The sequence below is a fragment of the Moschus berezovskii genome, chromosome 8 (genome assembly GCF_049115385.1).
Source record: "Moschus berezovskii isolate FMDL1 chromosome 8, NW_MosBer_1.0, whole genome shotgun sequence".
Lineage (NCBI taxonomy): Eukaryota > Metazoa > Chordata > Mammalia > Artiodactyla > Moschidae > Moschus > Moschus berezovskii.
The window spans coordinates 82,752,398-82,768,320 of NC_142467.1; the positions used below are offsets into that span (position 1 = coordinate 82,752,398).

General features: G+C 36.4%; 1 protein-coding gene across 9 annotated transcripts in view; it reads left to right on the top strand.

Moving 5' to 3' along the window:
• CSNK1G3 (casein kinase 1 gamma 3) overlaps nucleotides 1-15,923 on the top strand; it is a 125,402-nt gene that overhangs the window by 49,151 nt on the left and 60,328 nt on the right. For all 9 annotated transcript variants that reach the window (XM_088838802.1, XM_055430797.2, XM_088838805.1 and 6 more), the window contains 2 exons: nucleotides 3,926-3,995; nucleotides 15,486-15,634. In XM_088838802.1, coding sequence (XP_088694928.1) covers nucleotides 3,926-3,995; nucleotides 15,486-15,634 — 219 coding nt within the window. The remainder of the gene's footprint in view (nucleotides 1-3,925; nucleotides 3,996-15,485; nucleotides 15,635-15,923) is intronic.

A 15,923-nucleotide genomic window follows, 5' to 3' on the forward strand; every position in this document is an offset into this window, starting at 1 on the left:
TCCCTCATGAGTGTGTAGTCAGGACAAAGGGAGTTAGTTTGCGTGAATCACAATAGGGAGGCCAGGATGCAAGGAGTGGGCACCGCTGCCTTTTCTTTTCCCATGGTCTAGGCCAGTGGTCTAAGATACAGACATTGAATGGTGTTGGGAGTGGACATGGCACACTAGGATGGCAATACCTGTATTCTTTGTTATTGATCTCTTGTAGTGAGTAGTTCCACTCATGGGAGCATGTGAATGATACTTTACTGATAGGTTAGGGCAAATAAATCTTTATGTCAAAATAGGAGCCATGCTAGGCTCACCTTTACTTGCCAATTTCAGTCATTAACTGGTGACCCTTAGCTCCAGTTATTTTCAGATTTGAAACTTGTTTACGCTGTTGACATCTTTGATACCTTACTAAACATGTACTATGTCATCTGTTAGCCTTCCTGTGTATACACATATAAGTCACTTGTTTTATTTTACCTTCATGCTGTATCACTGTTCCTGTATTTTTTTTTAAATGTCAAGTTTTTTTTTTTTTTGATTCTGGAACCTAAGTTTATTTATTAATTTATTTTTGGCTAAACTGAGTCTTTGTTGCTGGCTGCTGTTTGTTCTGGTGCGTGGGCTTCTCGTTGTGGTAGCTTCTCTTGTTGCAGAGCACGAGCTCTAGACGAGCAGGCTTAAGTAGCAGTGGTGTGTGGGCTCAGGAGTTGTGGTTCCCAGGCTCTAGAGCACAGTTTCAGTAGTTGTGGTGCATGGGCTTAGTTGCTCCACAGTATGTGGGATCTTCCCAGACAAGGGATCGAACCCACATCCCCTGCATGGATTCTTTACCACTGAGCCAATGGGGAAGTCCCCTTATTTTTTTTTTCTTCTTTTGTTTTTTGACATTATTTTTCTGCCTTGATTTGTCCCTTATTAAAGGACAGTGATCAGAACTACATATAATAATATTGTTATTGTTATTATATGTATTATAATATTGTTATTCAATATTCTTTGGGAGAACTAGGAGTATTTTTATATCTATATGTGGCATTTTGAGGTTGAAGTATGGTGTAGAGTTATGCTTGCCTCAGATTCATCCAAAAATGTATTGGCAGGATAGAAAATTTTTCATATAAACTGTTAAACCATGGTTGGTACTTAGTTTCCTAAATATTTGCATGTGTGTGTGTATATGTATTTATATGTGTATTATATGTATATACATATATATATAAAATGTCCTTATATATTCTTTCTTATGTTTGTCTGTATCTATTGTCTCTGTTTATAGAAAACCACATAAGTTTGTTCAGAACCTGCCTTAAAAGTAACCACTTGAAAATGTTGTATCTGTATACCTTCAGTACTATCTTATTTTTGTACCTTGGTACAAAGATGTTATTTGATGACAGTGGTGTTCATTCAGAGAGCAAACTTTAGTGACTAATTTCAGTTTTGTTATATATCCCATGTAAAGGTTTACTTACTTATTTGATGTTACCCTGGTTCATATTGATAGTTTGCTTCAGGTTAATTTGTTAACTTGCTCTCAGCCACCACTCTCATATCTTGTTTGTTCAGTTCAGTTCAGTCGCTCAGTCATGACTCTTTGTGACTCCGTGGACTGCAGCTTGCCAGGCTTCCCTGACCATCACCAACTTCCAAAGCTTGCTCAGACTCATGTCCATTGAGTTGGTGATGCCATCCAGCCATCTCATCCTCTGTCATCCCCTTCTCCTCCTGCCATACAACAAATGACAGGTTATTATGTATCTTGTTTATAGTTACATAATAACCTGTCATTCATGAATAATAAAAAATTCATCCTATGGTGAGGTGACTTTTCTTGTATGGTGGCACAATAAAATTTTAGTGCTAGTAAAGTATTGGAATCAAGCTGAACTGACTCTACTAAATTAGATCTGGGTTTCTGTTTTTATCTAGGGAATATTAGTGATTGGGTGAATTATGTATTTTACTTGTGATTGTCTACTTGGGTATCTTTTTATTATATCTTATGGTTATATACTTTAATATAGTTAACTAAAGAATTCCACTGTATGGAAGGGGCTGTTTTAAGTCATATATATTTGTATAGAAATAAAATGAGAAAATATTTTATCTGTCTTTTGTAAATGAGGGAACTGAAAAGTACAAAAAGAATAAGTAAATCTAGCAAGTAGTGAATTTATGATTCACACCCAGCACATTTCAGTGCCTCTGCCTTACCCTACCATCCTGCCTCTCAAGAACTAAGTTGATTGTTTTCTCTTATAATAATCTTTATGATTATAATTGTTCCACTGGGATTTTACAGTCTTCTTATTTGAAGTCTTTGTCATTGGTTCTTTCATTACGATATGTCCAAGTATAAATTTCTTTTTAGGTACTCTGTTTGGGATTTACATTCCTCTTGACTTTCTGGTTTGTTATCTTTCATCAGTTAGCGCATTTATTTCTTCAGTTGTTGCCTCTCCTCACTTTTCTTTCTCTTTTCCTTATCAAATGCATATTAGTCCTCATTATGTTGTCCAGCTCTTTAATCTTTTTTCTGTGTTTTCTATTTTTCTTCCTGCATAATGCATCTTGTATAATTTATGTAGATGCATTCTACAAAATTTTCTCATTCTTTAGATATTTTTCTGTCTCCCAGTTTCCAAATTCTCTTTGCTGTTGTGTTAGTGTGTTGACAGATTGGTTTTAAATTTTGGTTATGTGGTTTTTTTTGTACTTCTTGAAGTTTTGTTGGTTTTGTTTAAATTTTGTTAGCTTGTTATGTACTTTCCTATTGGATCTTGTTCAATTTTCCTGTGTTATTACTCTGTTATAGTTTTGTTTCCTACAACTATTTTCACACGTTTATATCTTAAATCTACTTTGCTTCTGTTTATGTTCTATGAGTGTGTTTGTGTTTGTCTGTGTAGGTATAAATCTCAAAAACGTGATGTTGAATGAAAAGTCAGACACATACATATAAAACATATATTTTACAGTCTCATTTGCATGAAATGCAACAACAGACAAAACAAATCAAAAGATGATAGAAGTCTGAGAGAAGGGTGATAGAAAAGCGCTAAAGGCTTTTTGAGCTAGTGGTTGCAATTTACAAAGCTCATGAGCCTAATATTTAGAAATTGTGTGTTTTACTGTAAGCTTGTACTCCACGTAAAATTTTTAAAAATGTATTGTTGCTCCTGTCAGAATTTTCCCATTTCCATCATTGTTCTTGCAAGGAGATCCAACCAGTCCATTCTAGAGGAGATCAATCTGGGTGTTCATTGGAAGGACTGATGCTAAAGCTGAAACTGCAATACTTTGGCCACCTCATGCGACGAGTTGACTCACTGGAAAAGACTCTGATGCTGGGAAAGGTTGGGGGTGGGAGGAGAAGGGGACGACAGAGAATGAGGTGGCTGGATGGCATCACCGACTCTATGGACATGAGTTTGGGTGAACTCCGGGAGTTGGTGAAGGACAGGGAGGCCTGGCGTGCTGTGATTCATGGGGTCGCAGAGAGTCGGACACGACTGAGCGACTGAACTGAACTGAACTGAATGTCACTTTAACCCAGAACCTTTCCATCAGAAATATATAGTGTAGAGGGCACAGTAATTCCTGGGAACAGGAGAAATAGAATCAGGGCCATCATTGCATTAGTCAAGAATGTTCACAGTATACTTTTCTTCAGGGTCAAAGAGTCAAACGTAGATTTCCCTAATGCTTGTCTAATAGTCACTTAACCTTGTGTATGTTTATGGCATTAATTTATTTTACATTGTACTTAAAGTTGATTATTATCTGGATTTAACTTTAGTGAGACAAGGATACCTAATAGAGTGTTACACTATATAAGAGTTGACATCAAGATTTGTAACATCCGTAATAATTGGAGCCTAGTGACACTTTAATAACAAATATTTTTTATTGTTGCTTTTTTTTTTAATAGGAGCCCATGAAATCCAGAGCACCACAGCTACATTTGGAATACAGATTCTACAAGCAGTTAGGATCTGGAGGTAAAGTCTTTTATTAATTTTAAAATTTGTAATAAAATGAATTGTCATGATAGTAATTCTAGTTTCAAGGAATACTATGTTAAATTTAGTTAAAAGTAATACTTCTTAAGGCTATGCTTAGTAGATTATTTTCTTACTCACTAGAGTCTTCCCTTTTTATTTTAAATATGCCATTTTTGGAGCTTTTTGTGTTGGTACCAATAGAAATAGAGAACATTGTGAAAAATTTAATTGGGGAATATAAAGTTTATATAGTTTCCAGACTCTCAGCCTTTTTGGTGGTATTATAGTTACTGAAAGGACTTATGACATAGTAGTAGGCTGAAAAATGGCCCCTTAAAAGATATCCATATCACAGTCCCTAGAATCTATAAATGTGACCTTATAGCAAAAGACTTTGCAGGTATGAATAAGTTAAGGATCTTGAGATTAAAGATTATTTTGGGTTATCTCAGTTCAGTTCAGTTGTTTGGTCGTGTCCGACTCTTTGCAACCCCATGGACTACAGCACATGGGTTGTCTGGGTGGCCCCAAATGCACAGTAAAGAGTCAGAGGAATGATTTATGTTAACAGAAGAGAAGGCCAAGTGGATATGGAGGCCACGATTGGAGTGATATGGCCAATAAGCCAAGGAATCCTGAAATCCTGATGTAGGATTGTCCCGTACAATCCTTTGATTCAGCCTGTTGAAACTGATTTCAAATTTTTGGCCTCCAGAACAATGAGAAAATAAATTTCTGTTATTTTAAGCCACAAATGTGTAGTATTTACAGTGGCTGTAGGAAATTAATACCAGTATAGTTTTACATAAACTCTAAATCTGAGTGAGAATGGACATTTTGTTCCATTGAGAAAAAACTAATAATAAAATTTCCTATTTTATGTTGTATTTACTTTATGTTAACGTTTTTCTCAGCTCCACTTTTCATTTCTGTTCTACTAACTGTAATGATTTTTATATGTACAGTGTTTTACCAAGTAAGGATATTTTGTTTTCCCAGATTTAACAGAATGGAATTTTTTCATGTGTCTTTTTGTAAGCTCATGTTTACCTTCTGCTTGGTAGAGCTGTACATTTCTTAATACATTATCAATTTTGCATTCTTTTCTTTTTCCTTAGAGCATGCTTTCCAAATGAGTCATCATTGTGGGGACACTAAGTTGACATTTTGTAATAATGGTTTTATCATTATAAACTTTCTATAGTGTGTGTTTGAGTCTGATACAGACAGTCCTCCAGGACTTATCAAAATTATCACTGACAATTGAGGTTTAAATGATAAGGGGATACAATTAGTTATATGTGAAACTATACATATTAGTTAGGACTAGTAAGTGACAGAAAACCCTAAGAAGCTAAGTGGGGGGAAAAAAAGGAGTTTATTGACCATGTACTGTAAATTCAGGGAAAAGACTTGTTTATAAGACATTGTAGTACTGTCACCAGAGACATTGTCTGTATGCTCTGTGTGTGTGTGTCTGTGTGTGTGTAAGCAAATGTGTACACTTTGTTCTCTGATTGGCCCTTATGAAATGACAGAGAAGCTTACCAACAGCCTAGCTAAGCACTTATAAAAATATCTCTTAACTAAAAATTTCAGCAAAAGTTCTAGAACTGAATTGTAATGGTTGCCTAAAGTGGGGAGGGAGGGATAGTTAGGGATTTTAAGAAAGTCATATGCATACTACTGTATTTAAAATGGATAATCAACAAAGACCTACTATATAGCACATGGAACTCTGCTCAGTGTTATGTGCCAGCCTGGATGGATGGGGGTTTGGGAGAGAATGGATGCATATATACATATGGCTGAGCCCCTTCACTGTTCACCTGAAATTACCACAGGGTCGTTAATTGGGTAAAAGTTTAAACTTTGGGGAAAAAAGTTATAGCACCAAAAAAATAAAAGTTCTGGGACTGAATCGTACTTATTTTGTATCTAGTGATTTAATCGCTGTGAATTTGATTGCCCGGACTTGCATCTTGTGCTCATCTCAGGCACTACCTGAAATCCAGGGGCTGAGAATAGGGAGAGGTGTTTGTCTTATGGGAAACTGAGGTGTCACCAGAAGAAGGAAGATTGGATGCTGGGGACCATGTGTTGAGCTAGCTGCTGAGCTAGGAGTACAAGCATTGGTGCTAAAAGTTAAGAATGCCTGAAAGCAAAAACTTCCCTTGGAAAAGAACATAACCTATGTGATAATTCTATAGTTAGTTTTTCTAATCAGATTTCAGTTTTTCTTGATCAGATCTGTAGAGTTTAAATTTCCTGACAAGAATGTTAATATTGGTGTCTGTGCATTCTAAGTTGCTTCAGTCATGTTGCACTCTGCAACCCTGTGGACTGTAGCCCTCCAGGCTCCTCTGTCCATGGGATTCTCCAGGCAAGAATACTGGAGTGGGTTGCCATGTCCTCTTCCAGGGGATCTTCCCGACTCAGGGATCGAACCCATGTCTCTTATGTCTCCTGCATTGGCAGATGGGTTCTTTACCACTGCTTCTTCTGTTCTAATCCTTACGTGAACAATAGTGGACCGGAAAATGGAAAGAAACATCATGACAGAATTCTTTTAATAACTGTTGCCCACCTATAAGGAACTGAAGTACCAAGCAGTATTAAGAGTGTAGGATCTCCATGTTATTTTGTGACTTGATAGATGGTGTTTTATCACATAAGTGAAATGCTGAAATATAAAATGAAGTGTTAAATTTATTTTGGGAGAGAGATGGTGCAATTGTACTTTCACGTAGTGTGTGAATTTTGTATTCTTACCCATTCTTGAGTGTTTCTTGGGAAAAAATATACTTGTCTCCAGTGCTGGGGATGCTAATAAGCATCACTGAAAATTAGTGATCTTAGAAGTTACCAGAGTAACTTTTGTCAGCCCACAATCAATAACTTTTTGTAGTAGTCTCAAAAATGCTTTTAGAACAATTGAAATTGGGTGAACTCTAAGTTTATCGTTGAAAGTTCACTGGATATAAAAACATACAAAAGCTTGCTTTTGCCCATTGAGTTGGATTGTGTTCATGCTTTTTAGTAGCCAAAAAACTTTGATCAAGAGACACAGCTAGTAACTTAAAACCTCATTACTCTTTGTTCTCAACCATCTCTCCAGAGCCTCTCTTCTTTCTTGCCCTCTTGTCGCTCACCTCTCCCTTCTGGTCTTGTGTATCATATTTATATTGCTGTGGTTGTGTTGTTTTGTTTGGTGCTTGTTTAGGGTACTCCCTATCCCTTGTTTATTAAGTTGCAGCTTTTCCTAATTCATAGCAATTTGATTTGTTTGCTCATTGTTAGAAAACTGCCTAGCCGTGACCTGGGAAATGGAATTTTAGTTTGGTTTTTACAGTGCTTGCTTTTTGCTTTGTACTCTTGATTTTAAAAAGATGTGTAACTCTGATCCTGTACTTCAGTGACAGAATTTGTGTTGAAATACATTATCCATTATATTAGTAGTTACGTGAGAAGTTTTTGCATTCATTGACTCATGAAGCAATGTGTATTTCAAAGAGTTATTTTGAATTAGATCACTTTTTTTTTTTTTTTCACCAGAGATCTGTGCTGAGTCATTTTAAGGTAAAATTATGTTGAATGATAAAGCTGAGGTATTTCTATTCATATTGGAGACTAAATATTTAATTTACTCAATGAAATGTAATGCTTTTTATGGAATTTAGCCATCTGGATAAGGTAGAGATAAATATTTTTGAGACTCTTTGAAACCATTAAAGAAAGGAAATTTTGAAGAATATGGAAGCAGTTCTCATTTGTTCCTTTACTGATCTCTTTCTCAGTGTTATTTTAGAAAGCCAAAGATATATTATGTGTATACTGTGCTTGAATGTACATGTACAACTGCCAACAATGAGTTGGCCTATATGAATTCACTTATGTATACGTCTTTTCAATTCAGAAATTCTTTGTGAATAGTTATGAATTTTGAGTTATGCTTGATAGACACACTTGAAGAGAGGAGACTTAAAGGTTGGGAAAAAAAAAAGTTGGTGATATGGATAGCAGAATTAGGGTAGAAAACTTTGAAATGCAGCTTTAGAACAAAATAGCAAGGCAGAGTAAATCTGGGTCTTAGAATGGGAGGTATGGTGGGAAGAGAGAGGAAGGCATAATTATATTATATGGTGACAGACTCTGAACACTACACGGTTGACCCTTGAACAGTGTGGGCCCACTTATACATGGATTTTTTTCAATAGTAAGTACTGCTTCCCTGGTGGGCTTCCCTGGTGACTCAGACAGTGAAGAATCTGCCTGCAATGCAGACACCCAGGTTACATCCCTAGGTCTGGAAGATCCCCTGGAGAAGGGAATGGCTACGCACTCCAGTATTACTGCCTGGAAAATTCCATGGACAGAGGAGCCTGACAGGCTACAGCCCATGGGGTCACAAAGAGTCAGACAAGACTGAATGACTAACACTTTCACTACAAAACTACATGATGTACGGTTGGTTGAATGTGAGGATGTGGAACACAGAGGATCCAAAACATGTATATGGAGGGCTGACTATGAGTTACATGTGGATTTTTGTGCAGTGGGGTCAGTGCCCCTAACTCCTGTGTTTTTCAAGGGTCAGTTCTACTTTGCTTAATTCCAAGGAGCTCCAAAATGAAGTTCATGGTTAATAAGAATAGAAGTAAGGCTATATAACTTTGAATATTAGGGACAGTGTTTGAGAAATACTCAGTTACAGTTAATACTCGGATTACATAAATGTGGCCTACATCTTTTTCCAATTCGTTTTTCTTTGTCGTCCTTGAAGAGTTTTTTTTTAAGTTATTAAAAGTTTCAGGTGTGCAGCATTATAATTTGACATCTGTACAGGCATTCCTTGTTTTGTTGCGCTTCACCAGTATTTTTTTTTTTTAATTACAAGTTGGAAGTTTGTGGCATCCCTACAAAGATCAATTCCTTGGCGCCCTTTCTCTAATAGCATCTGCTCACTTCATGTCTTTGTGTCACATTTGGACAATTTTCACAGTATTTCTGACTTTTCTGAATGGGAGCTTCCCTTGTAGCTCAGTTGGTAAAGAATCTGCCTGTAATGCAGGAGACCTGAGTTCGATTCCTGTGTCGGGAAGATCCCCTGGAGAAGGAAATAGCAGCCCACTCTGTTCTTTCCTGGAGAATCCCATGGACAGAGGAGCCTGGCAGGCTCCAGTCCATGGTGGGGTCTCAAGAGTCAGACTTGACAGATCGACTAAACCACCACCATCAGACTTTTCTGTTGTTATGTTTGTTCTGGTGAACTATGTTCAGTGATCTTTGATGTTACTATCACAACTTGCTGAAGGGTCAGATGATGGTTAGCATTTTTTAGCCATAAAGGGTTTTTAAGTTAAGGTATGTACATTGTATTTTAGACATAATGCCACAGCAAATTTAATAGACTTCAGTATAGTGTAAACATAACTTACTGTATGCACCAAGAAACCAAAAAATTCTGTTTAAATTTATTTTGATATTCCCGTTATTGCAGTGGTCTGGAACTGAACCTAGACTATGTCCTAAGTATGCCTGTACACACTACAAAGTGATCATCGCCACATTTCTGTTTACCATCAATCACTGTACAGCTGACTCCCCTTACCCATTTCACTCATTCCCCCAACTCCGTTTCTCTCTGGTAACCAACTAATCTGATTTCTACATCTGTGAGTTTGTTTTTGATTTATTTTGTGTATTCACTCATTTTGGTTTTTTTTAGATCCCACACATGAGTAAAATTTTGTGGTATTTGTCTTGTTTGCTTATTTCACTTAGCATAAAACTTTCAGTGTCCATCCATGTTGTCACACATGGCAGGATTTCGTTCTTTTTTTGTGGTGGAGTAGTATTCCTTCATGTACACGTACCACATCTTCTTTATCCTTTTATGCATCCGTGAACACTTAGGTTATTTCTGTTTCTTGGCCATTGTAAATAGTGCTGCAGTATTTAGGGGTTCATGTGTCTTTTCATATCGTGTTTTGTTCTTTGGATAATACCTAGAGGTGGAAATAGCTGGGTCAGATGGTTCTTATTCTTAATTTTTTGAAGAATCTCAATGCTGTTTCCCATATGACTGCACCAATTTTCAGTCCCACCAACAGTGTACAAGGGTTCCCTTTATCCACATCCTCTCCAATATTTGTTATGTTTTTTCTTATTGATAATAGCCATTCTGACAGGTGTGAGGTGATCTTTCATTGTGGTTTTGATTTGCATTTCCCTCATAATTAGTGATGTTGAACATCTTTTCATGTGCCTTTTGATGTGTCTTTAGAAAAATACCTATTTAGATCCTCTGCCCATTTTTTTAAAAATCATAAATGGATATTTCAAATTCAGTCATAAATTGAATTTTGTCAAATGCTTTATCTGAGTCTGTTGAGATAATCGTGATTTTTATCCTTCATTTTGTTAATGTATCATGTTGATTGACTTGCAGATGTTAAACTTTCTTGCATCCCTGGAATTAATCCCACTTGATCATGATGTATGATTCTTTTAATGTATTGCTGGATTTGGTTTGCTAATACTTTGTTGAGGATTTTTGCAGCTTTGTTCATCAAGTATGTGTGTGCTCAGTTGCTGAGTTGTGTCCAACTCTTTGTGACCCCATGGACTGTAGTTCGTCAGGCTCCTCTGTCCATCGAATTTTCCAGGCAAGAATACTGGAGTGGGTTGCCATTTCCTACTCCAGAGGGTCTTCCTGACCCAGGGATCAAACCCGAGTCTCCTATGGCTCCTGCTTTGGCAGGTGGATTCTTTACCACTGTGCCGCCTGGGGAACCTTCATCAAGGATATTGGCCTGTAATTTTTTTTAATGGGGGTCATTGTTTGGTTTTGATATCAGGGTAATGCTATCTTCATGAGATGTGTTTGGAAGGTTTTCTTCCTCTTCAGTTTTTGGGAAGAGTTTGAGAAGGGTTGGTGTTAAATCTTTTTGAGTGTTTTGAATAATTTACCGATGAAAGCGATCTGATCCTAGACTTGAGTTTGCTGGGAGCTTTTTGATTACTCTTTCAGTCTCCTCACTAGTATTTATTCTATTCAAATTTTCTATTCATGATTCAGTCTTGGGAGCTTGTATGTTTCTAGGAATTTTCCATTCTTTTCTAAGTTGTCTAATTTATTGATATGTAACTGTTCATAGTGGTTTCATAAGTTTTTGTATTTCTGTTGTATCATTTGTAATTTCTCCTCTTACAGTTTGATTTTGAGTCCTCTTTTTTTTTTAAGATTAGTCTAGCCAAGGATTTGTCAATTTTATCTGTTTAAAGAACTAGCTCTTGTTTCATTCACTTTTCTATTGTTTTTTAAATGTTTTTCATTTATTTCCCCTCATATCTTTATTATTTCCTTCCTTCTAATTTTGAGCTTCATTTATTCTTTTTGTTTCCTTTAGGTGTAAAGTTATATTATTTATTTTGGATTTTTCTTGTTTCTTGAGGTAGGCCTGTATTGCTATGGACTTTCTTCTTTGAACTGCTTTTGCTGCATCCCATGGATTTTGGTATGTTGTTACTCTGCTTTCACTTGTCTCTAGGTATTTTTTAATTTCTTCATTGACCTATTGGTTGTTTGGTACATGTTGTTTATTAATTTCTATGATTTTTGTGCTTGATATTTAGTTTCATAGAATTGTGGTTGGAGAATATGCTTGATATGATATCAGCCTTTCTGAATTTATTCTGAGAGTTTGTGACCTAATATATTATCCGTCTTGGAGAATGTTTCGTGTTCACTTGAAAAGAATGTATATTTTGGTGCTTTTGGATGGAATATTCTGTATATTAAGTCCATGTAATCTAATGCATGGTTTAAATTTGTTTTCTTTCTGATTGTTTTTTTTTCTGGGTGATCTATCCATTGATGTAAGTGGGGTGTTAAAGTCCTCTACTGTTACTGTTTGCTTTCAGTTTCTCCTTTAGGTTTGTTCATATTTGAGTTGTATATCTTAGTCCTCCTCTCCTAGGTGCATATACATTTATAATGTTTTACCTTTTTCCTGGATTGACACCTTTATCATTATGTTTGCTCTTCTTGTCTTTTATAGTCTTTGTTTTAAAATCTTCTTTCTCTGATATGAGTATAGCTAGTCCAACTTTCTTTTCATTTATGTTTGCATTAAAATATTTTTCAATTTCTTCACTTTCAGACTGTGTGTATCCTTTCTCCTGAAGTGAGTCTTGTGTAGACAGCATGTAGATGGGTCTTTTTTTTTTTCCCCCTTTAAATTCAAACAGTCCCTCAGTGCCTTTTAATTGGCTATTCTAGTCCATATACATTCGACGTAGTTCTTGATAAATACATACTTATTGTCATTTTGTTAATTTTTTTCTGGTGTTTTTGTAGTTCCTCTCTGTTCCTTTCTTCTCTTTTCCTCTTTCTTTGTGTTTTGGTAGTTTTCTTTCCATTTTCTTTTGTGTATTTACTACAAGTTTTTTTTCTCAGTGGTTATTATGAGATTCATATAGAACTGTTTATATCAGGAGCAGCCTGTTCCTTAAATTCCAAAGCTTTATCTAACAAAACAAAGTTTTTCTCAATGTTTTATGCTTTTGATGACATATATTGTCTCTTAATACATCCATTGTTATTGTCTTTTGTCTTTTTTACACATCATATGGGTAGATATAATTCAAATATGGTATGAGTGGCTCTAGTAAGAACTTTCTGGTAAGGTAGTGGTTTAGTCGCTAAGTCGTGTCTGACTCTTGTGACGCCATGGACTGTAGCCTGCCAGGCTCCTCTGTCTGTGGGATTCTCCAGGAAAGAATACTGGAGTGGGTTGCCATTTCCTTCTCTAGGGGATCTTCCCGACACAGGAATCGAACCTGGGTCTCCTGCATTACAGGCAGATTCTTTACCAACTGAGCTACAAAGGAAGCTCCCATTCAGAAAAGTCAGAAATACTATGAAAATTGTCCAAATATGACACAAAGACATGAAGTGAGCAGATGCTGTTAGAGAAAGGGCGCCAAGGACTTGCTCTTTGTAGGGATGCCACAAACTTCCAATTTGTAATTAAAAAAAAAAAAAAGATACTGGTGAAGCGCAACAAAACAAGGAATGCCTGTACAGATGTCAAATTATAATGCTGCACACCTGAAACTTTTAACAACAACAGCAACAACAAAAATGATTCAGGGACGACAAAGAAAAACTTGAATTGGAAAAAGATTTAGGCCATATTTATTTAATCCAAGTATTAACTGTAACTGAGTAAAGTATTTCTCAAACACTGTCCCTAATATTCAAAGTTATATAGCCTTACTACTTTTCTTATTAACCATGAACTTCATTTTGGAGCTCTTTCGAATTAAGCAAAGTAGAACTGACCCTTGAAAAACACAGGAGTTAGGGACACTGACCCTCTGCACAGTGAAAAATCCACATGTGACTCATAGTCGGCCCTCCATATACATGTTTTGGATCCTCCATGTCTGTGGTTTCACATCTTCCCATTCAGCCAGCCTTAACTCATGCTATAATGATTCTTTTGGCAGGGGAAAATGTGTGTGTTTGTCTGGTGTCTGGTGCAGGGTGATGACGTATACACATGGGAGTGTATGTATATATATGGGAGTGTATCTTTATACACATGGGAGTGTATGAGAATCTCTGTTTTTGAGGAGGGGATCATGTGTGCAGTTTGACTGTGTCTCCTTCCTCTGTGCCTATCATGACTATATTATGTTACCTTCCTATCTTCAGCTGTCCTAACAACTCCCTTACATTCACACTTCAGGAAAAATTGGTCTTTTCTAAACTATTGATATTATAGATAAACTGAAGTCTACTTGAGAGATTGATTAGTTAGTATTAAGACAGACTAAGAACTTAATTGTCTTGGCTTCCAGTCCAATGTTTCATTTTGCCCATGCAGTACTTACTATACAAAATGATAGTATAAACAGTAAGAGTGAAATTGAATTCCTCATACTCTTTATTTTTAAAAGAATGGGGGAAAGTTTTAGTATATTTTAGAAAGTTTTTTCCCTTTCAAAATCATTACACAAAACAAAAAACCCTGTTTAGTAAAACTGAGGCATTTAAGATGGAAGTTGTCCATTTCCTCAAACAGATAGATGCAGTATTAAAATGATCACCTATTATATGTTAATTTGTTGGGAGTCTTAGTTCTAAAAATGAAGTATATGAGAGAGGTTCAAGAGGGAAGGGACATAATGTATATCTATATCTAATTCATGTTGATGTATGGCAGAAACCAATACAATATTGTAAAGCCGTTATCCTCCAGTTAAAAACAAATAAATTTAAAAAAATACATGAGAAAGTAAAAGTAAAGTACATTTGATTTCTGTGCATGTAGGCTTTATATTTGGAGTTTGTATTATTTTGTGTTCTTGCATAATGAGTTATTTAGTAATTAGTGATATAGAATAAGAGACTTTATTGTCTTCTCCCAGTTTCTGTGGAGTCCAGGCATAGTTTAGCTTTGTCCTTTTTTGAGAGTCTTTCTAGGTTTAGATCAAGGTATAAACCTGGACTGCAGTCTTTCCTGAGGCTCAGAGTCCTCTTCCAGCTTCATTGGTATTTTCAGAATTGACTTTTTCAGGGCTATGGGATGAAGCTCTCAGTTCCTGGAGCCTGCCCATCATTCTCTGGCATGTGGTCATCTTGTGCAACATGGTAGTTTGTTTTTAAAGTCAACAGAACTGCTCTGCTGCTTTTGAATATTTCTGACTTGTAGAATAGCTTTTTAAATGTCTTATCTGATTAGGTCAGGCACATCGGAATAATCTCCCTTTTGATAAAACTCCAGTGACACGGGCCTTAACTATGTTACCTTTGCCATATAATACAACCTAATGATTAGAGGAAAATCTGGGAATCTTGCCCACAATTGGAGGAGAAGGATTATACACCAGAGGATGGGAATCTTGGGGTTGATCTTAACATTATACCTACCACAAGGTTATCAAAGAGTGCAGTGGCTCCTTTTTTTTCAGTACAAATAAGATCTTTCCTGTGTGCCAGACATTTCTGTAGACCATGGAAATAAGGCTCAAATGCACAGTTCCCTTCTGTGGTGAAGTGGTGGAGACCAACAGTGAAGCAGTGTTTATAACGTAGTTCAGCAGTGCAGCGACTTCACTTTCACTTTTCACTTTCACACATTGGAGAAGGAAATGGCAACCCACTCCAGTGTTCTTGCCTGGAGAATCCCAGGGAAGGGGGAGCCTGGTGGGCTTCTGTCTTTGGGTTCGCACAGAGTCGGACACGACTGAAGTGACTCAGCAGCAGCAGTGCAGGTGGAGCAGAGGTGTAACCTGGCTCCCTGTGATTCACGAGGGAGGAGGCTGGGTCAAGAAAAGTTTGTACAGAAAAAGTAAAAATCCTGCTACAGTTCTTAAAACTACGGAATTTAAAAAAAATTGTGTATTGATTTTCTAGGAAGCAAAGTTTGATATTTAAGACGAAGAAGTTGTTAAAGTCCTTCTTCTTTCCCCCAGATGGTATACCTCAAGTTTACTATTTTGGCCCTTGTGGTAAATACAACGCTATGGTGCTGGAACTACTGGGACCCAGTTTGGAAGATTTGTTTGATTTGTGTGACAGAACATTTTCTCTTAAAACGGTTCTCATGATAGCTATCCAACTGGTAAGTAAAGCAGGATGTTTTGAAGTTGCTTGAACAATTGTATGGTTCCATTTGGTTACTAAGTTACATTAAAAGTTAAAAGTTCTACAACATTGTCATCCACAGCATTCAACCTAATAAAAATATGTCTACTTTTCATATCATTGTCTTGTTAGGATGATTGTAGCTTAAAATAACTGATTCAGATATATTTTTTGGTATGAAAAAATTAGTATCTTCTTGCTTTAAGATCAGAATGCTCAGTTTGAGAATTGTTTCTAGCACTCTTTTCATGTCAAAAATGAATACT